The 25,532-nt window shown below is 34.9% G+C and overlaps 1 protein-coding gene across 3 annotated transcripts in view; it reads left to right on the top strand.

Moving 5' to 3' along the window:
* The window catches only part of IBTK (inhibitor of Bruton tyrosine kinase), a 90,268-nt gene that overhangs the window by 63,008 nt on the left and 1,728 nt on the right, over positions 1 to 25,532 (top strand). For 2 of the 3 annotated variants that reach the window (XM_011221109.3, XM_011221108.3), the window contains exons 26-28: positions 14,939 to 15,088; positions 24,284 to 24,355; positions 24,763 to 24,895. In XM_011221109.3, the coding sequence (XP_011219411.1) occupies positions 14,939 to 15,088; positions 24,284 to 24,355; positions 24,763 to 24,895 (355 nt within the window). Of the gene's footprint in view, positions 1 to 14,938; positions 15,089 to 20,846; positions 23,031 to 24,283; positions 24,356 to 24,762; positions 24,896 to 25,532 lie in introns of those variants that run through there. The other variant, XM_034647928.1, reaches the window with a different exon arrangement.

The raw sequence follows: 25,532 nt of genomic DNA, 5'->3' as shown, positions 1-25,532 counted from the left end.
GTAGGGTTTGTGGGATAACTGTTTCAACATTGAGTTATGTTTTCCCTAAAGAAAACTATGGAAGAGACACAAAAAAGTTCTTGGATCAGCTCTCAAGATACTAAATGCACTGCAGTTTGAGAGAATTAACTAAGCGTGAAGAAGCTTTGGGCTTAGTAATATAGTTTTAGCCATGCCATTAATCAGTTTCATTATTTAATAACAAAAAACAGAGAAAGATCCCAGGGAAGATGGTAGATTAGGAGGACCCGAAGCTCACTTTTTCCCATGATGCAACAGATAACATACACATCATTATAAATAACCCAGAAAATGATCCAGAGGCAGTGGGAAGCTAAATGGACTTCGTTGGAGGGAGGGACTTGAGAGAGAGAGGGGAGACAGACTGTCACACCAGGGAGCCTGTATGGGGAAACCGAATCCCTATAACATTTGGCTTTGAAAACTAGAGGGACGGAATTTTGTGAGTTCTTACACAACCAGCAGGACTTAAAGCATGGAATTCTAAAAATCAGCAGGGCCTTGGTTCTGGGAGAGCCTTTAGGGCTATAGGAAAAAGAGTCTGTGTACTTGGACAACACAACAAACAGCTCACCGACCTATATCATAGACACAGCAGTTTGAAAAACCCCTGGGGCATATGGGGAGGGAGAATTGTTTACTAATCCCAGAGCGTATTCCAGAGGGACAGAAATCATTGGGAGACTCCTCCAGGAACAGAGGAGCTGGCAGGTGCCATTTCCCCAGTCCCCTTCCCTGCCTTGGGGATCTGCCCCCTCCAGCCAGGCTTGCCTTAGTCCAGCACTGTAGATCTCCACCCCCAGAAGACCAGCACAAGCCTTGCCAATACCAAGTCTCCTGACAGGGCACCTTGTTAAAACTGTGCATCCCACCCCTGCATGCATTGGAGACAGGCCCAGCTGGCCTGCCTTGTGTTGGAGGCACAAGGTCCCCCTAGCAGAGGACAAGCATGCAAAACTTGTAGGCACCGTGTGCCCTGTCCACTCACATTTGCAGATTGGTCCTGGCCAACTTTGGTCAGCGGCAGCACATCCCCTCTAGCAAAGGTATGCATTTGTTAAAACTGCACCCAGCCCGTGTGTTTTACTGATCAGCCCAGATGCCCGTGGTCCTTGCAGAGGCTCATCCCTTCTCCCAGAGGACCTACTGCATGCCCCACCATGTTTTAGATCCACCCCCACCAAAACACTCTTGGCCAGAGCCCATTCAGACCAGGGCCACAAGCTTGTCAGTGTGCAAGCATCCCTGACGGGTCAGCACCACTCCAAAGTGACTCCTACCCTGGGGAGAGGAAAAGATAACCACACAAACCAGTTAAACTAGAGCCCCAACAGTGGGCTAGGGGCAGACAGCTGGTCTGATAGCAGGCCCCGCCCACCAACAAGTGTCTCAGGGGACAACACAGGTAAAGTGCCCTGTAGTTTGGTGCTACTGCATCTCTGGAAAAAGTCTGGTTTGACTCACTTTAAGCCCAACGGGGCCCTAGGCTGGTCCAGTAACACCACAGGGATCAAACATTGCCCACAGTAGGCAAAGTGAGCCACTGCAAACAACTGGACTGAAGCAAAAAGTGGTTTGGCCACAATAGCAGGGCATATGCAACACACATAGAAGACACCCCTGAAGTGCCACATTCTGGTAAACAGGTGACACTGCACTTCAGGGCACTACATGACTTCTTCATAAGGCCACTTCTTTCAAGAGTAGGAGATGTAGCCAGCTTTCCCTAAGGCATAGAAACACACAGAGAAAGTTAGATAAAATGAGAGAGAGGAATATGTTCCAAATGAAAGAACAAGACAAAACCGTAGCAAGAGACCTAAGCAAAAGAGATAAGTAATATGCCTGATAGAGAATTTAAAGTAATGGTCATAAAGATAATCATTGTATTTGAAAGAGTGGAGGACATCAGTGAGACCCTTAACAAAGAGATTTAAAAAAAAGAACCAATCAGAGATGAAGAACACAATAAATGAAATTAAAAATACACTAAATGGAATAAAGAGCAGACTAAAGGAAGTAGAACGAATCAGTGACCTGGAGGACAAAGTTACATAAAGTAATAAAGCTGAGCAGGTGAGAGAAAATTAGGTAAAATGAGAATAAACTTAGGCAACTCTGTGACTCCATCAAGTGTAATAACATTCACATATAGGGATCCCCAAAGAATAGAGAGAAAATAGGGCAGAAAATTTATTTGAAGAAATAACAGCTGAAACTTCCCAAATCTGGGGAAGGAAACAAATTCAGATCTAGGAGATATAGAGACCCCCCAATAAAATCAACCCAAGGAAGTCCATACCAAGAGTCTACACAGTAATGAAAATGGCAAAAAGGAGTGAAAAAGAACTTTAAAAGCAGCAAGAAAAAAAAGAAGACAGTTACATACCAGGGAAGAAACCCCATAAGGCTATGAGTGGATTTTTTAGCAGAAACTTTGCAGGCCAGAAGGGATTGGCGTGATATATTCGAAGTGCTGAAAGGAAGAGAACAGCAGCCAGGAATACTCTATCCAACAAGGCTATCACTCAGAATAGGAGAAAGAAAGAGTTTCTCAAACCCAAGTTAAAGGAGTTCAACACCACTCAGGTCATGATCTCAGGGTTGCGAGATTAAGCCCCATATCGCTGATGGTGGAGTCTGCATAAGACTTTCCTTCTCCCTCTGCCCCTCCCCCCTGCTCATGTGCGCGCACGCGCTCTCTCTCTCTCTCTCTCTCTCTCTGAAATCTTTAAAAAGAAAATCTGGAAAGAGGACAAATACATGGAGGTTAAATAACATGCTGGTAAACAGTGAATGGGTTAACCCAAGAAATCAAAGAAGGCATCAGAAAATACATGGGAACAAATGAAAATGAAAACACAATGGTCCAAAATCTTTGGGCTGCAGCAAAAGCAGTTCTAAGAGAAGTTTATAGCAATACAGTCCTCCATTATGAAGCAAGAAAAGTCTCAAACACCTAACCTTACACCTAAAGGAGCTAGAAAGAGAACAAGCAAAACCCCAGCTTACTGTAGAAGGCAGGAAATAATAAAGATTAGAGCAGAAATAAATGATATAGAAACTAAAAAAAAAAAAAAAGATCAATGAAACCAGGAGCTGGTTCTTTGTAAAGATCAACAAAATTGATAAATTTGTAGCCAGACTGATCCCTCCCCCCCGCCACCAAAAAGGACTCAAACAGCATCAAAGAGGAGGAATAACAACCAACACCACAGAAATACAAAGAATTGTACGAGAATATTATGAAAGATTATATGCCAATAAATTGAACAACCTAGAAGAAATGGATAAATTCCTAGAAACGTATAACCTATCAAAACTGAAGCAGGAAGAAATAGAAAATATGAACAAATCGATTACTGGCAATGAAATTGAATCAGTAATCAAAGAACTCCCATCGAAAAAGTCCAGGACCAGATGGCTTCACATGTTTGGAATTCTACCAAACATTTAAATAAGAGTTAATATCTATTCTTTTTGTACTTTTCCAAAAAAAGTAGAAGAGGAAGAAAACTCCACATTTATTCTATGAGTCCAGCATTACCCTGATACCACAATCAGAAAAAGACAAAATCCCCCCCCCTCCAAAAAAACAACCAAAAAAACTTCAAGCCAGTATCTCTGATGAATATAGATTCAAAAATCTTCAACAAAATATTGGCAAACTGAATCCAACAATACAATAAGAAAATCATTCACCAAGATCAGATGGGATTTATTCCTGAGATGCAAGAGTGGTTCAGTATTTACAAATCAATCAGTGTGATAAATCATATCAACAAGAGAAAGGAAAAAAACCCATACGATCATTTCAATAGATACAGAACAAGCATTTGACAAAGTACAACTTCTCTTCATAATAAAAACCGTCAACAAAGTAGATTCAGAGGAAACATACCTCAGCTTAAAAAAGGCCATATATGAAAAACCCACAGCTAACATCATACTCAGTGGTGAAAAACTGAGACTTTTTCCCCCAGGATAAGGAACAAGACAAGGGTGTCCACTCTCACCACTTTAATTCAACATAGTACTGGAAGTCCTGGATACAGCAGACAAGAAAAAGAAATAAAAGGCATCCATATTGGAAAAGTAAAACTGTCACTATTTGAGGATGTGATACTATATATATAGAAAACCCTGAAGACTCCACCAAAAACTATTAGAACTAATAAATAAGTTACATACAAAATTAATATGCAGAAATTTGTCGCCTTTCTGTACACTAGTAATGAACTGTCAGAAAATTTAAGAACACAATACTATTTACAATTGCACTGAAAAGACTAAAACACCTAGAAATAAATTTAACCAAGTAGATGAAAGAACTGTGAAAACTATAACTGATGAAGTAAATTGAAGATAACACAAACAGAAAGGTACACTGTGCTCATGGATTGGAAGAATTAGTATTTTTAGAATGTCTGTATTACCAATAACAATCGGTAGATTCAGCGCTATCCCTGTCAAAATAACAAGGCCATTTTCACAGGACTAGAACAAATAATGCTAAAAATTTGTATGAAACCACAAAATACCCTGAAGAGCCAAAGCAATCTTGAGAAAGAACAAAGGTGGAGGTATCACACTCCCTGATTTCAAACTATGACAAGCTATAATAATCAAAACATTATGGTACTGGCACAGAAACAGATACACAGATGAATGGAACAGAATAGAGTCCATAAGTCTATGCTTATATGGTCAGTTAATCTTTGACAAAGGAGGCAAGAGCATATAATGGGGAAAGAACATGTTTCTTCAGTAAATGGTTTTGGGAAAACCGAGTCATTATCTTATACCATATACAAAAAAAAAAAAAAACCCTCAAAATGGGTTAAAGATTGAAATTTAAGAGCCAAAATCATAAAACTACTAGAAGAAAACAGTCTGAGCAACATATTTTTTTTAAAGATTTGAGAGAGAGAGTGTGTGTGCAAGTGGGGGGAGGGGTAGAGAGAGAGGGAAAGCATCTCAAGCAAACTGCTGCACTGAGCACAGAGCCCAGCATGGGGCTCAGTCTTACGACCCTGAGATCATAATGTGAGCTGAAACCAAGAGTCGTACGCTCAACCAACTGACCCACCCAGGGACCCCTGAGCAACATATTTTTTTTGATCTGTTTCCTCTGACAAGGGCATCAAATGCAGAAATAAACAAATGAGACTATATTACACCAATAAGCCTTTGCAGAATGAAGAAAACCAACAAAACAAAAAGGCAATATACCTACTGGGAAAAGATATTTGCAAATTGTGTGATTGATAAGGGTTTAATATCCAAATTATATAAAGACTCATACAACTCAATATCAAAACAAAAACCAACCCAATTTAAAAAAAATGGTCTGAGGACCTGAATATACATTTTTCCAAAGATGACAGAGAGATAGCCAACAGACACATGAAAAGATGTTCAACATCACTAATCATCTGAGAAATACAAATCAAAACCACAGTGAGCTATCACCACACACCTATCAGAATGGCTGTTGTCAAAAAGACAATAAGAACAAGTGTTGGTGAGGATATAGAGAAAAGGGAACTCTAATGCACTGTTGGTGGAATGCAAAATGGTGTAGCCATTATGAAAAACAGTATGGAGGTTTCTCACAAAATTACAAATAGAGGGGCGCCTGGGTGGCACAGCGGTTAAGCGTCTGCCTTCAGCTCAGGGCGTGATCCCGGCGTTGTGGGATCGAGCCCCACATCAGGCTCTTCCTGTATGAGCCTGCTTCTTCCTCTCCCACTCCCCCTGCTTGTGTTCCCTCTCTCGCTGGCTGTCTCTATCTCTGTTGAATAAAGAAATTAAAAAAATCTTTAAAAAAAAAATTACAAATAGAGCTACCATATGATCCTGCAATTCCACTTCCAGTATTTATCCAGAGAAAATGTGAAAACACTAATTTGAAAAGATAGCATTATTTATCATAGCCAGGATATGGATGCAGCTAAGTACCATTGATGGATGAAAGGATAAAGATGTGGTGTATGTATGTATATATATGTGTACACATACACACACACACACACACACACACATACATTGGAATAGGAGCCTTAAAAAAGAATGAAATCTTAAAAAAAAAAAAAAAGGTAAAAGAAAAGAATGACATCTTGCCATTTGCAGTAAGATGGATAGACCCAGAAGGTATTATATGCTAGGAGAAATAAGGATGAGAAAGACAAATACTGTATGATTTCTCTTATATGTGGAATCTAAAAACAAATGAACAAAACAGAAACAGCTCATACATACAAAGAACAATCTGGTGGTTACCAGATGGGAGGAGGGGAAGGGGATTAAAAACTCAAAATAACACACATCTGGTCATAAAATAAATAAGACATATAGATACAGTGTGTAGCATAGGGAATATAGTTAATGTGTCACAACTTTGGATGTTAGTTAGATTTATGGCCGTGGTCACTTCATAATGTATATAAATGTTGAATCACTATGTTGATTGAAACTAATTTAAGACAGCTGTACTTTAATAAAATTAAAAGATACAGACTAATCAATAGCAGTTTTATGTATCTTAGGATACCAAGTAAATTTAATATAACTTTATTCTGAATTATCAAAGTGAGTTATAAAATTAATCATTTATGTCCTTCTTAATGACTTCTTGAGACTATTTTTGGTATCTGAAGGATCTTTTAAAAGTTCATTTCTGCTAAATTCTTCTGAATATGTATACTTCTTTTATTTGTACTCATTAAACAGTGGGCTGAGGTAACTTAGTAAAATACATGTATGTGAGTTATATGTGCCGGTATGTATATAAAAATAATTATATATATGAAATAAGGATATAAAATATATATATACTTTGGTTATGGAAATTTTATAAGTTAATGGCACAAATCAAGGTATTTGTCAGAAATCTTTAAAAAATGTTTATATAAAATGGTTGATGTTTGGAATTCATGAATTTTGATCCATATTTAGTGTAAATGGAAATAATCATTTGATTCTTGAATACTTTTTACACATAGGGCGTAAAAAACATGTAGTATATGCTTGAAGAAATTAAAAAATGGAATAGATTTGTTTTCCTGAAAATATCCCTTGTAAATGTTGGTCTAAAGAAAGTTGGCAGAATTTAAACTTTACTTTTCTATGAATAAATTAGAAAATTAAGATTAAATTAGCATTTTAACCTGATTTACAAATTGTTTGTATAGAGTATATTCAGTACTCTAGTGATTTTAAAGACTTTTTAACGATATTTCTCAAAGATGCATCTTCATCATCCTGAAGAATCATCTAACACAGTTTTATTTCTGTGGAAGATGTTTTTATGCTGTGTTTATCTTAATATTAAAGTTAAGATACAGCTCATTAGCAAATCACAAATTAGCCCTGTAAGTCTGCTTCTGATCGTAGGAAGGATTTTGTTCGCAGATTCACTCACCTAGTTTCTATGACTCATAATACATAGTTGTAATCCTGCTGTGGACAGTTAGGTATGGCAGTATGTTTTAAAGATAATTGGTTCTTGCATTAGAATGAAGTTCTGATCAGCTGAATTTAAATCTAATGTGAAAACACCAAGTGTATATGGGAGTTGGCTACTTTTCATTATCACCTGTTTTACTTGGAGAAATAATACATTTCTCACCAGTCATCTTGAGTGGAAGAATGCACAGTCTTTGTGGCCTGGCTTGATGTATGAATATAAATTCTTCCAAGTTCCATGTAGAGGTAACCTATAAATTATAAACTAATTCAATTATTTAACTTTTTAGAGCTGGAAATTTTATTTATTAAAGCTAAAATTTCAGGGCTGCTTTAGCTGAGAAACAAAATCTCAGTTTTTTATGTGGTTACAAATGTCTACAAATGCTTCTTCATAAAGCTACTGTGGTTGCTAAGATGGAAAATAGCCAGAGCCTGAGTTAAGAAAGCAAAATCATGGGAAATCAGACACTGTTTCAAATTATGGCATGATCAGTGGAAAGAATAGAACTCATTTAAAAAAATCTGGTAAGTCACTTTATAGGTAACCACTGTGCATGATTAATGAACATGTGAGTTTAAGATATTTTATAAGCACTGTTACTTACATTTATTCCTAAGGAGATATTATCAGTAGCTTTTTAAAAAAGTTTTGAAAGTTTTTTAAAAGTACATAATTTACCACATCTAGGAGTCCCTAAATTACTACTAGGATGAATGTGACAACTTGTGCTTTATAGATCTCTGTGAAATTTCTGTATTTAGAAACATGAATACCTACAGAGACTTTGAATGGATTCTTAGGCAAGAACATTTGCCAGCAGTGTTCCCAAATTGCTAACGTATTACTGTACACCATAGTTACCTTGTTCGCTGATAGAAACCTTTAGGTATGTGTGCTTTTGGGAGGAGGACGGAGTTGTTAAGGAAATGGGGAATGATTCTTTTGTATTTGTGTTTAACTTTTTATGTTTTATGTATGTGTTTTGGGGAAAATTTCATGGTCAAGTCATAGGTAAGTCCCTTTTGAAGGAATATTTTTAGCATGAATATGTAGGTAGATGATGTTTCTGATACAAATCTGTAAGGAAAATTGCTCTGATGTGATTTCAGGTTTTACTTAGAGCAAATGACTTTTATATGTGGACACAGCAGTATATACTGCGATTAACCCAGGGTTCTGGAGTGAGCCTTGTTTAAGTTTAAATCATGGATCTGTTACTTGGTAGCAGTGTAAACATAGGTCAATTATTTAATCTTTCTTTGTCTTACTTTCCTTGTCCTTAAATAGAGCTAAAAACAGTACCTATTTTACAGGGGTATTATGAAGCTGAAACTGAGTTAAAGCATGAAACATTTAGCATAGCACCTTCAACATTATCTAATCAATATATAATAAATGTTTGTCATTTATATTTTAATAAATTGTAACTTGATTTGTAATATGGCCACACAATTAACTGATTTCCTTAACATGTATTAAGTTTTCGGTGAACTTTTCTTTTTTCTTAGAAAAATCTTACATAAGATGTTTTGTACTGATTGATCTAATCTTTACTGAGCAAATAGAAATTTCGTAAAATTTTTTTGTTTTGATACGAACTTATGCTTAGCTCATGTGATAACAAAACAAAGTGTGAATCATCAGTATCATCTTCTTCCTATTTGTGTTATCTTTGGCAGTTCGTAAGAAGTGTCTTGATTTCTTACTGAAGGCAGCGGTAGACTAGATAAAGGATGAGTTCTGTGATCATTAAGAACTGGGTTTGTATTCCAGTTCTGCCTTCTCTCTAGTGATCCCTGAACTTCGGTTTTACTCTTCTTTTAAACATAGGAGACGATAAAAATACTTATCTTTTAGGATTGTTACTGTAAGAATTGAGTGACGTGATGCATGTTAAAGTGTTTTGCAAATATGGTTTGGTAATTAGATCAGAGTTAGGTACAAATGAGCTATTCAGACAAAATACAGGATTTTAGATGGCTTTGCTCTTTTATGGGATGTCTCAAATAGTTTATGAACTTAATCTAGGTATGGACCTTACGATTTCTTGCCAGTGTGAATTTAACTTTTTGGGGAATTATCCAGTTAGCATTTGTGTTCACTTAGTAAGATGACCACTTTGTTCTCTGAGTAAAGAAAATAGAAAAAAAAAATTAAAGTTAGTCATGGAAGTTGTTTACATTATGATCGCTTATAATTTTGACTCTGATGTTAAGGGTTCTGAAAATGATGCTAAGGATATGGTATAGATCTAGTGTATTAAATAATAACTAAAGTTTATCTTTTAAAATTAATTTTTCTAAGACTTTGGAAGGAAAGCAATACTAAGCCTATTATAACATTATATGTCTTCATGTCAGAACTTCTTTGTTCTCATTGTCTTCTTTTTCTCTTCAATCATAATGTTTTGTTAAGTGCTATGAAAATCATAGATAGTAAGACTTACGTAGCATTTCTCTGTATTAGCTACTGGTTTGAGTATTTTTTCATAAATTAACATTTGATCCTCATAACAACCATTATGATGATGGAGATGGTATTAGTATCCTCGTGTTACTGATGAGGAAATTGAAACACAAAGGTTAACTTCCTAAGATCAGAGCTAAAATTTGAACCCAGTCAGTCTAGCAACAGAGCTTATGTGCCTAACCCTATTATCCTGCAAATTGTTTTTGCATTGATTGTAAAATAAAACATTGATCGTTGAATTAAGAGATTGATATCATAAAAATCTGAGTATGAAATCTTTGAAAGCTAAATTAGTCTGTACAAACGATTTTTAATTTTTTGCCTGTTTTTTGGTGGCTATTATTCTAAAATACATTCCACTTTTAATTATCAAAGTATTACACCTATGTAGGGTGTGATTAATTTTGTGTATTTAGATCAACCTAATTTTTATTTCCTCTATTTTATTAATGTAAAATTAGGTTTACATTTTAAGTAACTTTTTATTAAAACAATATACACTTAAAAGTACAGTTATCATAAGTGTATAGGTTGAATTTTCACAAACTAAACACATCCTATGCAACCAGCACTCAAATTAAGAAGTAACAATACCAGCATCTTCTGAGTCCCTTCCTCCTGCACCAACCCACTATCTTTTTTATCATCCACTATCCTGACTTCTCTGTCCATAGATTTTCTTTTAATGTCTGTAAATAGAATTGTGTCTGGCTTCCTTTGTTCAACATATTTATGAAACTCATTCATACTTTGATGAGTACTAATTTCCACTGTGTAAATATACTGCAACTTATTCAGTTTTTGTTAGCATTTGAGTATCTTCCTTGCTTTACTGTTAGGATTAATGTTGCTATAGATGTTCTAGTTCTGGTCTTTGGTGAAGTACATTTGCCTTTCTATTGGGTATATAACTAGGAATAACTGGATCAGGATATGCGTATGTTCATTTTTAGTGGCTATCAACAAAACATTCTCATCAGTGGTATATGAGTTGTGCTTTCTCCACCTCTTTACCAAAACTTGGCATTTTTCAACTTTATTTTAGTCATTTGGGAAGGAGTTCAGATTTCCTTTTCTGTTTTTTTTTTAAAGTAACTTTATCAAGTTATAATTTACATATGGTAAATGCACTAATTTTGTGTATAGTTTTGACAAATGTATATATCTGTGTATTCACCACCCCAATGGAAATAAAAAGAAATAATTTCCATCATCCCAGTACCTTTCCTGTCTCCACCTATGCCACCATTGGTGAAATTTCTGTCACTACAACTTAGTTTTTGCCTGTTCTCAAACTTTATCTAAGTGGCATGTAAGTGTAGTTCTGTTCTGTTCTATGTCTGGCTTTCTGTCATTCAGTTCAGAGTTTTGGAGCTTCTTCCATGTTGTTGCATTTATCTGTAATTTCTTTTTGTTGAGAAATACTGGGTTTTCCAGTATATTTTTATGAAAAAAGTTATTATTTATGTGTAAGTCATAATAGACATGTTTTTATTTCCCTTGGGTAAATACTTAGGAGTGGAATTGCTGGATCATATGTTAAGCGAATGTTTTATAAGAAACTTTGTAAGAAAAACACCAAAGAGTGTTCCGGAATAGTCATGTTTTATATTTCTGCCAGCAATATGTGAGAGTTCCTGTTGTTACATATCCTTTCCAATACTTGGTACACTTAATCTTTTTCATTTTAGCTACTAGTAGGTGTGGTTTATTTCACATTACTCAAGGGCTTATTGGCCATTTTCATATCTTTGGGATGCGTGTTCAGATCTTTGCTTTTTATTGGTCATATTTTGGATCATAGGCCTTTTCCATTTTTTCTACTTTATCCTGTTAATGTATATTTTATATTGATTTTTTTTTTTTTTTTTTTTTTTTTTTTTTTTTTTTTTTTTTTACTGTTAGACCAACCTTGCATTCCTGGGAAAAAACCTCACTTTGTCATTGTCTATTATCTTTTTAATAAATTGCTGAGCATTACCATTATCCCAGGAAGTTTTCTTCAGAAAGTTCTCTTTCATCCTGGCTCTCTCCATCCACCATACCATTGTCAGCCACTGTTGTGATTTTTCTTTTTTGACCACAGATTAGTTTTGCCTCTTCTAGAACTTTAGAGAATGAAACATAATGTACTTTTTTCTGTCTGGCTTCTTTCATTCAGCATGTTTTTCAGATTTATCTGGATTGTGCATACCAATGGTTTATTCTTTTTTATTACTCAGTAGTATTCCAAGGTATGAATATACAGCTTGTGTTTATTCATCTGTTGAATAGTTTTTGGCAATTATGAATAAAGCTGCTGTTAACATTCTTGTTTGGGCCTTTTTACAATATATTTTTACAATATATTTTAATTTCTCTTGGATAAATACTAGGGACAATTGCTGGATTATACAGAAGATGTATGTTTACTTATTAAGAAACTGCCAGAACCTTTCCCATAGCATTAGTACCATTTTATCCTCCCACGAGAGCATTGGCTATTTTATATTCTTACCAACATGTGGATTGTCATTAATTATACCCATTCTTGTGGTTTTGTGTTTCTCTGATGAATAATGAGCACTGTTTTATGTGCTTATTGATCATTAACATATCTTTCTTTGTGAAGTGTCTATTCAAATAGTTTTTGCTTGCTTTTTGAAATTGCCTAGTCTTTTATTACTTGTGTTTTTTAGTTTTGAGTTCTAGGAGTTCTTTAAAAAAATTTCTATTTATATATTTGAGAGAGAGAGAGAGAGAAAGAGAGATAGAATAAGCAGGGTGGAGAGGAATAAGCAATCTCCCCACTGAGCTGGGAGCCCAATATGGGGATCAATCCTAGGACCCTGGGACCATGACCTGAGCCAGAGGCAGATGCTTAACTGACTGAGCCACCCAGGCCACCCCTCTAGGAGTTCTTTTTACTGTCTGGATACAAGTCATTTGTCACATAGGTGTTTTGCAGATATTTTGTTTTCTTTCTTTCTTTTTTTTTTCTTTCTTTTCTGAACAATGTCTTTTGATCAGAAGTTTTAATTTTGGTTAAGTCTAATTCACCATTTCATTATTTGATGATTATTCCTGTATAAGTCCTAGAAACCTTTGCCTACCACCAAGTTATGAAGATAGTGTTTTGTTTTCTTCTAGGATATTTAGCTTTTACATTAGGTCTGTGATCCACCTTGAATTAATTTTGGTATATGGTGTGAGATAAAGGTAAAGGTTTTTTCCTTCTATAAACCATTTGTTTATTATAGATAAAATACTTTTATCACTGAATAGTTTTGGGAATTTAATTATTGAAATTAAAATGACTGTATATGTGAGGATCTATATTTGAGCTATTCTTTTCCACTGATCTGTTTGTTAATCCTTATATCAGTACCACTCTGTCTAGATTACTCTTACTTGTTTTATTTTCTTCCAACTTTGTATTTCTTTAAGAATACTTTGGCTAATTTAGGTTTTTTGTATTCCCATATAAATTTTAGAATCAATTTGTCAACTTCTACAATTAAAAAAACTGGTGGGATTAATTCAATTTTTGAAATAGAGATAGATCTCTATATATTTTTTATTTCATATTTTTGTTATCTTTGATAAATACTTTTTTAAAGATTTATTTATTTCAGAGAGGGAGTGCCTGAGGAGGGGGAGTGGCAGAGGGCAGACTCCCCACCAATCACAGGACTTGATCCTACAACCCCCAGAGATCATGCCCTAAGCTGAAGTCAGACGCTTAACCAGCCGAGCCACCCAGGCACCCCTAATATTGTTTTTTCAAGATATTTGTCCATTTTATCTAAGTTGTCAAATTTATTTACATAAAGTTTCTTATAATCTTTGTCTTTTTAATTCCAGTGGTATCTTATATTAGTTATCTGTTACTTTGTAACAGATTATCCCCAAACAATGGCTTAAAACAATCAATGTTTATTGTCTCATAGGTCCTTTAGGTCAGGCTTCAGTGAGTTATTTCTTATGGGTGCCCCTGGCTCAAGTCTCCCACACTGCTGTAATCCAGGTTCATCGAGGACTGTAATCATTTCTGATCCTGGCTTGGAGAGGATCCTTGTCCAACTTTCTCATATGGATCTAGAATACTGGATTGATAGCTTTTTTCTCTACCTTTTGTCACATTAAAGATGTTCCACTGTCTTTCGGCTTTCCTTGTTTCTAATAAGCTAAGTGTTTTCATACTGTGTTGTATTTTTTTCAAGATGCTTTCAAGGTTTTCTTTTGATTTTTGCTTTTTAGCAGCTTGCTTATTATGTGCCTAAGTATGGTTTTCTTTAGATTGATCTTCTTTGGGGTTTGCTAAAGTTCTTGAATCTTTAAATTTATATCTTCCACCAGATTTGGGGAATGCTTGGCTTTTGAAATTTCTTTAAATATTTTTGTCTCTTTAAATATTTTTGTCTGCCGTATTTCTAACCTCCCCTTCTGGTGCTCCCAATTACGCTTATGGTGGACCTTTTGATATTATCTGATAAGTCCCCATGGTGGGATTTTTTTTCAATCTTTTCTTCCCTCTGTTCAGATTTAAAAATTTGTTAACTTATCTTCATTTTACCGATTCTTTTCCAACTGGCTGTGAATTTGATCCAGTGAATTTTGTTTTTTAAATATTATATTAAAAGTTCTTGAATTGCTGTTTTGTTCTTTTTCATAGTTTCTTTTCCCTGAGCTTATTCTTCAGTTTGTTCTGAGCATTTTTTTATTGTTGCCGGAGGCATAATTATAACACTTGTTTTTAATATCATTACTAATTTCAACATCTGGGTTATCTTCAGTGTTGGTCTCCATTGTTTTTTTATCGTATCATTTTGATTAGTTCACAACTGACAGCAGGAATCCAACATCACATTAAAAACTAATTATATATCATCACTGTAAAATTTTTGTGTACATTCTCTCCCTTTCTTCCTTGTGATTTCTAGCAATGACCTTTTAAAAAAATGGATGTTTTAACATGATTTCTGTTGTCTTTTGCAGGGCATGTTCTTCTCTGTATTCGGTTTCATCCAAGTCATTCCGGGATTTCTTAGAAGAAAAAAAATCTATTACTGGCCATAGTTCAGGAGATCATGTCAAAAAAGTTTGTTTTAAAGAAATAGAAAATTCCCAGGCTCCGAAAATTGCAAGGTAATAAGTTAAAGATTTTTTACCTTAAAAAATTCTGTGGTGGTTTTACATTCTGATACAGTTTTTAAAAATTTATCAGGCAGAGTTTTACACATTCTTTTACATTCAAAATTAACATGTCTACTTTTTTTGAAGCTTTATTTTGGTATAATTGCCTTATAGTAAGTTGTATATATCTAAAGTATACAGTTTGATGTTTTGGCATATGTATGTACCTGTGAAACCATTACCAGCTGCACTCAAGACAGTGACTATAGCCATCATTCTCAGAAGTTTCCTCACGCCCCTTGGTAATTAATCTCTTCCTCCCTTCCCCATTTTGCTCTTTATGCAGCTACTAACCCTCTTATGTCAGTAGAGGCTATGTTGTATATTCTAGTTTTATACCTATGGGATCATTTAGTCTATACTTTTAAATTCTCTTTTACTCAGTATATAGGTTTTGATTTATCTAAGTTGCTATGTGTATCGTTAGTTCATTCTATTTTATTGCTGAGTAGTATTTCATTGTTACAAAGCAACCCATGTATCTGCATCTGTTGCTGGACCTTCGGGTGTTTCCAGTTTTTTCTCTAGCTGTTTTTGATACTAGTTTTTAAAGTTCAATGTATTTTAAAAGATGTTTCATATTTTAAATGCCTACATGGAACATGAAAATCTAAACATAATTTAAAAGCAATTTTCTAATAAAAATAGCTTTTCTGCCATGGTATGTAAATTATCTTAATCATTGTACAAAAAGGAACATTCTTGGAGCATTAGATAGCCCAGTACTGGAAGAAAGAACTGTGTTTCAAGTTGGTTGACTAAATGGAATTTTTTTTCTTATTTCTGCTAATATGATGTCTCCCAAAGAAATATTAATCCCTAAAGTATTTTAGACAAAACAAAAATGTAATTAAAAATGTCAGCTGTGACCAGATTAATGTTGTTTTACATAATGGTAAAGCTTTTTTAACACTTTGTTAAACCTTTTCCCCTTAAACCATTTTTAATGTGAAATCTTAGGTCTAATTCCAATATTATCAAGCAGAATAATATAAATTTCTCTGATTGAATCAAGAAGAGGGGTCTGGGAACCATACTATAGTTTAACCTCATCATATCTGCCCTGTAAGCAACTTGGAGGAACTGTCAAAGTCTTCTAACAACTTTGGAAATTACGGTTTAATTGAACTCTTTAAATATTTTTGTTGTTGATATTGTGACTGGCTGCCTTATAATGTACATTTGGGACCAAAGATCTTGAGCCATTTACTTACAATATGGAAAATCAGAGATCAGAAAGAATCTGAAGAAATCATTTGGTCTCTGTCCCTATTGTGAAAACTTTTATTACTGGAACACTATAAAAATCTTAAATGTAACTCTAACATATAAAATAGATAAACTTTTTATATGCTTACTTATGAAAAAGTGAGAATATTAAGGCTGGTTTGTTAGGGTCATAAATACACAATTGGATGTAAGACATTTGTCATCTTAAAATTGACAAATATTTAGAGTTACAGTGATAAAATTAACATAGCCCCAGCCCATAGAGAACACACAGTCCAGAAGAGAAGAGAAACCTTACACAAGTAATTAAGTATATAAAACATATTGAAAAATTATATCTAGCCTCAACAATTAATAGCCTAATATTAAGAAAATTCTGACTGAAATAGTTACACATGATTTAAGATTCTCTAAGATCATACATCATTTAAACAGAGATGGCAGAAGAAATTTTCTTCTTGAATTGATATAGAAATGAATTAACCTGGCAATAGAAGTTAACATGCCAATGATCTTCAATGTATTAAAAGTATTTGAATGTATTTTTTTTTAATTAGTTTCAAAATGTATTTCAGAAAAAAAGTACTAACAAAGTTTGGTGAACATTTTAGGATACACTGAAAATGACTGAACCTAAACAATGTAAAACTATTCAGTATTTTCTAAGTTGTATTCTTAAAGATGTTGAGGGAAGGGCATTTTATTCCATTCCTAAGTGACAGGTGGGCTTTTAAGTGTTGTTAAATTCTCACAGTAAAAATGTTTATTTTCAACTACATTTGAGTGCCACTGTATGCATACACATGCATTTATGTTTATATATTTATTTCATAAATGTGTCAATTATGTACAAATATTTTAAAAAGTCATTATTTGAACATCTCAATACGTTTTTTGATTCCAGATTTTTTTAGAAATTTTTTTTAAAATTGGTTGTTATACTCGTAATGATCCTGCATCTATCACAATATTTTTAAAAATTGAATATAGTGTAGTCTTTTTATTGATATAAGAGAAACAGAAGAATACCACTGGTTTTTGCAAGTTGTGTGATGAGTGATGTAGACCAGGCTTTTAAATAGACATGTAACTTCCTTATTTTCTTACTGTGAAACACATAAATCTGCCTCTATTTTTATTCATTATTTTTCCTTTCTTGTTTTGCACTGGAAGAGTTATTTTTCCTATCTCTGGTTAATATTTATATCTGTGCTGGTATCTTTACTCCTTTCCACTTTAAAAGCCTTAAGCTATTAATTATCCCTCTCTTTTCTTGTGGATATTCAGCCTTATCCTTTTAGGTGGATACCTCCCATCTGGTTTTGTATATGCTTAGATCTCTCTCATGTGGTGTGGGTGAGGTAATGAATCCCTCAGTCATCCCCCACACTGTCTTCTAACAGTTGTCTTATCATTACCAATCCCCTACTCCCTTCGCAGCCAAATTTCTCAAAAGAGCTGTCAGCTCCCAATCACTTCTTAATCCAGTCTGGCTTCCAGTCCCATTACTAAACTGAAACAGTCCAGGCTAAGTTCAGCAGTGACCTCCATATTGCCAAAACCATGAACTTTTTATATGACTCATTCTACTTGAAGTTCAATTACAGGTCATCTTCTCATTTCACTTTATATTATTTCTACACCATTTCATGAGCAGCTTCTATTTTCAGTTATCAGCTATACACTAAAGACTCAAATATTGCCTGCCCACAACTATCTTCTGAGCTTCAGACTTACTCAGCTGTCTTCTTGGTATCTCCATCCTACTTGAATGTTCAGAAATACCTTGTCTAAAACCGAACAATGTTTTCCTCAAACCCCTTTCAAAAAATCAAAATCAAACAAAAACACAAAACAGCCCATTCTTCCTGATTTTTCTTCCAAAATTCTTCCTGATTTTTTCTTCCTGATTTACCGAAAGAAAAAACATGAATTAAAAAAGATATATGCACCCCTATATTTCTTGCATCATTTTTTTCCCGATAGCCAAGATATGGAAGCAACATAAGTATCCATCAATAGATTAATGGATAAAGAAGATAGTGTGTGTGTGTGTGTGTGTGTGTGTGTGTGTGTGTAATGGAATATTACTTAGTCATAAAGAAAAATTTGATCTTGCCATTTGTGAGAACATGGATAGACCTAGAGGGTACTATGCTAAGTGAAATAAGTCAGACAGAGAAAGATAAATACCATATAATTTCACTTCTAAGTGGAGTCTAACAAAACAAAAGAAACAAGCAGAACATTTATATCTATAAATACAGAGAATGGGTAGATGGTTGCTGGAGGGGAGGGGGTTAGAAGGATGGGCAAAATAGTTGAAGGGGATTAAGAGATACAAACCTCTAGTTATAAAATACATAAGTTATGGGGATGAAAAGTAGGGAATATAGTCAATAATATGTAATAACGTTTATGGTGATAGATGGTGACTACATTTGCGATTAAGCATAGCATAATGTATAGAACTGTTAATCTCTCTTGTATACCTAAAACAAATATGACATTGTATGTCAATTCTACTTCAATTTAAAAAATGCATATATGAAGTCCAGTTCTTCATGAGAAGAATGGAATATTTTATGGTTAGTTGGAAACAAAAAATATGTCATAATGCTTAGTTTAAAATAAAGATAAAAGTTCTCTTTAAAAAAGCCCATTCTTCCTGAGTTTTCTTCCTTGTTAAATGGCATTTGCAAATCTTTAACATTCCATCTTCCTGAGCAATGTTCAGTCTATCATCAGGACATCCCAGTTTTAGCTCTTAAATATTCCTCAAATCATATATTAAATTTTATTTCCACTGTTTTTACCCTCATTCAGATTACTGTGATCTTTCACCTGGGTCACCTGAGTAGCCTCCTAACTGGTCTTGCCATAACCTGTCATCTTCTCCTCAATATATTGAACCAGTTATGTTCTTTTTTAGAAATGGCAGATCTTACTGCTCTTAGGGTAAAAGCCAGAATTCTTATCTGGGCTTTAAGACCTACATAGTCTGTTTTCTTCCAATCTCTTATCTTTCTCTTTTAACATCTCTGGATTCTCATTATCTTGTTCTTCCCCTCAGTTTCTCAAATGCCCTTTACTTCTTGCCACTCACCTACCCTTTGACTAGTTGACTCTGATTCTTCTTTCAGTCTCTATTCAGTCTTATTCTTTGGAGAAGTCAGATTTCTCTTACTGGGTCAGTTTTTTATGATATGCTCCCATAGCACTTTGCACTCATCATATTTTTCACAGTTATTAATGTGATTCTTTGTTTAGTGTTTTCAACTGCAAGTATTTTAATGTCTGTGTAACTACCTATATGTTCAATGAAAGCATCGGAGAGGAGAGTCGTCTCAATGAGAGATTGATCTCTGCTTCTCACTGAATTACCAATGCTTAGAATATTTTCTAGCATGTAGTAAGTGCTCAGTGAGAACAAGATGAATAAATGAGGTAAAATTGTAGCTGTTTCAGTTATATTGTATGCTTTAGGTGTGTAAATTGTAAGGTATGAACATTAAGTTCATTTTCATAATATTTTTGTATTTTAAAAATATTAACACTATAGATTGAAATTTTCTTATTTGGAGAAGTCTGTCATAAAATATTGAAGATCTGTGGTTTCATAGTTGATCACTAGAGTGTGCTGTAACATCAAATCTCTTAATTGGGAAAAGTGGCTTCTGCCGTTATACTGGTTTGGAAATTGTAAAGGAGTGTCTAATAGTATACATTATACAGTTTATTTTATACAGGTAATAGAATTACAGCTGGAAGACAAATGCTATGATCTTTTAGGGAATTTGTGTGGCATGTGTAATGGAGTTCATCTTAGGAAATTCCTCAAATCATATATTCTTGTTTTAATTGTAGAAAATGTCATTTTTTTCTCCCCAAGGCTAGGGAAATCCAGGAATGGCAATGTTATTTGGGGATGTTAAAATGCAGAAAAGAGGGATTTGTGGAATTTACGTGTTTATTGTTACTTATGTGTTCTTTTTCATTTTTTCTTGTGTTTTCTTTCATTTCCTTTCACTTAAACACCCCTTTATGTAATTCTGGGCAGAAACTGATCTTGTGTTTCTTATTGGTAAGGAAAATTACTTGTAAGGCGAAAATTATTATATCAGCTCTAAACTTACATAAAAGTCTTTGTAATTAAGCTAATACAAAACTCTCAAAAAAAATTAAAAGTCAACAGTATGAGTAAGAAGTAATTTAGTTATTCTCAAAGTCTAAATTTGGTAAGATTAACGTTGTTCAGTTTGAACAAAAATCCCTGAAAAAAGATTTTATTTTAGCCATCCTTTTAATGTTGCTTTTATTTTCAGAAGGCAAAATTTTGTACAGATTGTCTATTGAGATGTCTGTTTCTGTGTTGCAAATACCTACAGCTTAATAATGCTGCATTCATTATCTGAAAGCTTAGCGTGTTTTTGATATTTTTTTTTAAGATTTTTTTTTTTTTTTTTTTTTTTTTTGACAGAGAGAGAGAGACAGCCAGCGAGAGAGGGAACACAAGCAGGGGGAGTGGGAGAGGAAGAAGCAGGCTCCCGTTAGAGGAGCCTGATGTGGCTTGATCCCAGAACGCCGGGATCACGCCCTGAGCCGAAGGCAGATGCTTAACGACTGAGCCACCCAGGCGCCCCTTGATATTTGTTTAATCATAGCTCTATTTAACAGTTTTGCTTCATTCTGAGTTGAAATTTTCATGGACTTTTGGTGGTTTGGATAAATTTATAATTAATAAGATTATCCACTGAAGAATCATTAGTGGAAAGACTTCTGGGATTACAATCTTATAAAACCGATTTGAGTTTCAGTCTAACACAGTAGCCCTCTGTGAACCTTTCTGAACCAGATTCATGACATATGAAATAAGAACAATAATGTCTATCATGCAAGTTTATTATGAGGTTTATATCTGATAATATATATGGAAGTACTTTATAAATTATAAAATGTTATCCAGGTAAGTTGTTATACTTAAGCTCTGATTGCTTAACTTTTGATTTAACAAGGCCTATATAAGATACTTTAGTCCTGATACTCAATTTGTTTTAGCCAGTACTGTACTATTTTCACAAACAGCTTGTAGCTGCTGTTTCTTAATTAAATAATTGATTCTACAGTATTTTTCCATTTCTTTGAAAGTGTGTCAAACACTTTTGGCCAATCCCAGACACCAGAGGGATTTTTGAACACCACTCGAGTCATCATTTGTGTTTATTCCATGTTATGCTTTAGTGCCCTAGAAAGCCTCTGATTTCTAGCCTTGGGCTGACTTTAGGATCTTCTCTTTTCTCTCTCTCTCTCTTTCTCTCTCTTCCTTCCTTTCATTTTCCTTTCTCACTCTCTCTCTCCTTTCCTTCTGTCGTCATCGTGTACCGTTTATTCTGGTAGCTTTCTGGTCCATCTTCTTAGCCCCATTTTTCTCCTGGCTACAAGTCTGCTTCTTCCTGGAGCCTTCTCGTAATTTGGATGCCACAGGTCAGGCATCCCGTAGATTTCAAGTCCTGGAACTTAAAACTGAGAACTTATAACTGTACCTATTTTCACTTCATTCAGTACCTAACATCTAGAAGAATAAAGTTATCAGTAATTCAAAGGAATAAGGAACTTAAAAAAAAATCTGCTTTTATCTCATACTTAAAATCCTTTGGCTTTCTGATTCTGTTATTTATTCTTTAATTCAGTTTTTACAAACAGCTGTGTTCCAGATGTTGTGTTGGACACATGAATGAGGCACAGTGCTGTACCTTGAGAGACTAGTCTGGCAGTTGAGACAGATGTGTAAACAATAACAACACAGTGTGGGAAGCTATAGTAGTTGAAATGCTGTAGGAGCAGAGAGGAGGTGATATTTGAGCCAGTCCTTAAAGAATAAGAAGACATTTGTAGTGGAATGTATTGTAAACTAAGGGGAATAATAAAAACAAAGGCAGGTTTGTGATAATGGAAACATACTGTACTCTGAGTGAAAAAGACCTGCTTTGGGTTCTGTTTCTGCTACTCCCAACCTGAGAGTCAGGCAGTTATATATAGTATTCTTTGAGTCTAAATTTCCTAATCACTGTAATGGAAATAATACATGCTTGCTTTATAGAGTATTGGAAATATTAAATGAGATAATATATATGAAAATACTGTCAGTAAATTTATTTGCCCATACATCAGTTCTAAACGTTTTAGCTTTCAGTGCATTTTGTACTCTGGCCCTACTGGTTCATTTTAACTTTGTTTCACTTTTAATCTCTTCCAAACTCTTAATCTTATCATTCTATTTATTGAAAAGAACAGCCTATCTTTACTTAAGCCACCAAAGTCTTTTACCATTACATATATTAGTACAACCAGAAACCCTGTTTCAGTGCCACTCTCCTCAGCTTTAATGTCATTTCTTCAGTGAAGCCAACAGCATATACCCTCATGTCAATTTCTCCTGTGAATCCATACCACTTTGTGCAAATTGGTACAAGTATCAATTGTTTTATCTCACATTGTTTTATCATTGTTTATAAATAAATTTTTAAATCTCTCAGAGTTTTTAGTGGGGAAGGGACTGAATTTTTTTGTTTTTAATGTTCAGTTAGCCACTGTATAGTACATCATTAGTTTTTGATGTAGCATTCAGTGATTCATTACTTGCTTATAATACCCAGTGCTCATTTACAACACGTGCCTTCCTCAATACCCATCACCTGGCTACCCCATCCCCCCACCCTCCTCCCCTCCGAAACCCTCAGCTTGTTTCCCAGAATCCATAGTCTCTCATGGTTCATCTCCCTCTCTGATTTTTCCCCCTTCAGTTTTCCCTCCTGAAGGGACAGAGTTTTAATCAGCCTGGTTTTCAGCACCATGGTGCTACACATACCTACTAACTCTACAAATGATCCATAAATGAATCAGGAAGTCAGTATTTTAGACCCTGTTTGTTCATTCTATGACTTCTGTTCTGCCTGCCTAGGGCGAAGATTGCTCATTCCTGAAAGAGGGCATTTCATTAATCCAGATAATCTCTAGGTAATCTTTCTAGCTGTAAAATTCCACAATTAGGCCAGTCTCTGTAGTACCTTTGTTAATTTTTTCCCTTACAAGAATACTTCCTACCCCCTCATCCTATACCTCTTTTACTGACGTCTCCATGAGGCCTCTCTAATGACCAAATCTTTTTTGATTTATAGTCCTTGTTAGATAGTGTCTTAAATTATTTTCTCCTATATGTCATATATCGTTTCCTCATTTTGTGAGTTCATAGAACATAGAAATCATATCTTTTATTTCCATCCTATAATTCCTGGCTTATCAAACTATGTACTATATTAGTTGCTCACAAAATTTGGCTGCTAATTGTCTGGTTTATATGTATTTTGAAATTTAGTGCTAATTTTTCACTTTTATCCATAAACTATTACTGTAAAACTTTATTTACAAAGTTTTCTGTATTTCCTAATGTATGTTTGATAATAGTAAATGGTTATATGAATGTTATTAGAAGAAATAGACCATTTCTTGCAAGATCTTCCTCTATGGTATTTTATACACAGGATTTTAAAACTGCCTATAGATTTTTTTTAAAAAGATTTTTATTTATTTGAGAGAAAGAACATGCGCGCACACACAAACGGGGGAGGGGCACAGGGAGGGGGAGAAGCAGACTCCCCACTGAGCAGTGAGCCCATGCGGGGCTTGATCCTAGGACCCTTAGATCATGACCAGAGCTGACGGTAGATGCCTAACCGACCGAGCCACCCAGGCACCCCTATAGATTTTTTTTTACTTACAATTTTAAAGGTAAGTCTGACTCCACATGTTAAGTTGTATCCTGAGTCAGGACTTATAATTATTCCTCCATATTTCTATTAATAAGCAGTTTTATAATATTAGAAGTTTTAATCTCCAATTTTGGCATTTGTTTTGCAGATGCTCCACTCATGGTACCCCAGGACCAGAAGGCAGCCATATTTCAGATTTACCACTTCTAGACAGTCACAAGTAAGCCTAATTGATTAGCTTTGGAGCCTCCAAAGCTAAGCTATTGTTTAGCAGTGAAAGATAATATTAAAAATTGGGAGTAGTATATTGAATAGAATGGGTTTTCTGACTACGGTCTGCTCTGCAGTTTGAGTTTCCTTTCTGTTTGGTTATATAATTTCTGCTCCATCCAGCCTTTCGGTGTTTTCTAAAGTTTTCTCTCCAGCAATGATCCAAATAAAATATTAGCTCTCCTTTCCTCTGTTTCTTACCTTACCATTCTGTAAAGAGAATGCAAAAGCTCCCAAGTTCCCTTTATATTGTAGGTTACTGGGATAACAATGTAACACTGTTGAAGTATATTTTAGAGAATTTATATGCAAACATTGGGCAAGATGAATGAGAGCTCATCGTTCCTATTCTTTCAGTCCCTGGCTGTCGTCTTCACCGACTGCTCCTTCCATGGTAGCCCCCGTCACTTTTGCGTCTATTGTAGAAGAAGAGCTACAGCAGGAAGCAGCTCTTACCAGAAGTCGAGAAAAACCCTTGGCTTTGATTCAGGTAAGTCATGTGCCCTTATGGTCTTGATGCAGAGAAGAATCACACTACATTTCATCTCAAGAAAATTATGTTTATCTTCATCACAAAGGTGCATATATTTATCATGTTAAAGTCTAATATAAAACTAAACTGAGGCACTCAATAGTATTAATTGAAGGAATTCAGGATAATTAATTTAGAACAAATAAATTGTCACAAGGGTAATTTTTTTTTTTTTTTTTTTTTTAGCACTGGTGATGCTTTAGACCATTTTAGCGTTTAAAAGTGATCAATAGGGGTATCTGGGTGGCTCAGTCCTTTAAGCATGATCTCAGGCTCAGGTCATGATCTCAGGCTCAGAAGATCGAGCCCCCTTTCTGGCTCCACATTGGGGAGTGGAGCTTGCTTAAGAATCTCTCTCCCTGGGGCGCCTGGGTGGCACAGCGGTTAAGCGTCTGCCTTCGGCTCAGGGCGTGATCCCGGCATTATGGGGATCGAGCCCCACATCAGGCTCCTCCACTAGGAGCCTGCTTCTTCCTCTCCCACTCCCCCTGCTTGTTCCCTCTCTCGCTGGCTGTCTCTATCTCTGTCCAATAAATAAATAAAATCTTTAAAAAAAAAAAAAAAAAAGAATCTCCTTCTCCCTCTCCTGCCACAC

The sequence above is a fragment of the Ailuropoda melanoleuca genome, chromosome 19 (assembly GCF_002007445.2).
Source record: "Ailuropoda melanoleuca isolate Jingjing chromosome 19, ASM200744v2, whole genome shotgun sequence".
Classification (NCBI taxonomy): domain Eukaryota; kingdom Metazoa; phylum Chordata; class Mammalia; order Carnivora; family Ursidae; genus Ailuropoda; species Ailuropoda melanoleuca.
Note: the sequence above shows the minus strand (reverse complement) of the source record. Positions and strands in the feature narration are given on the sequence as shown.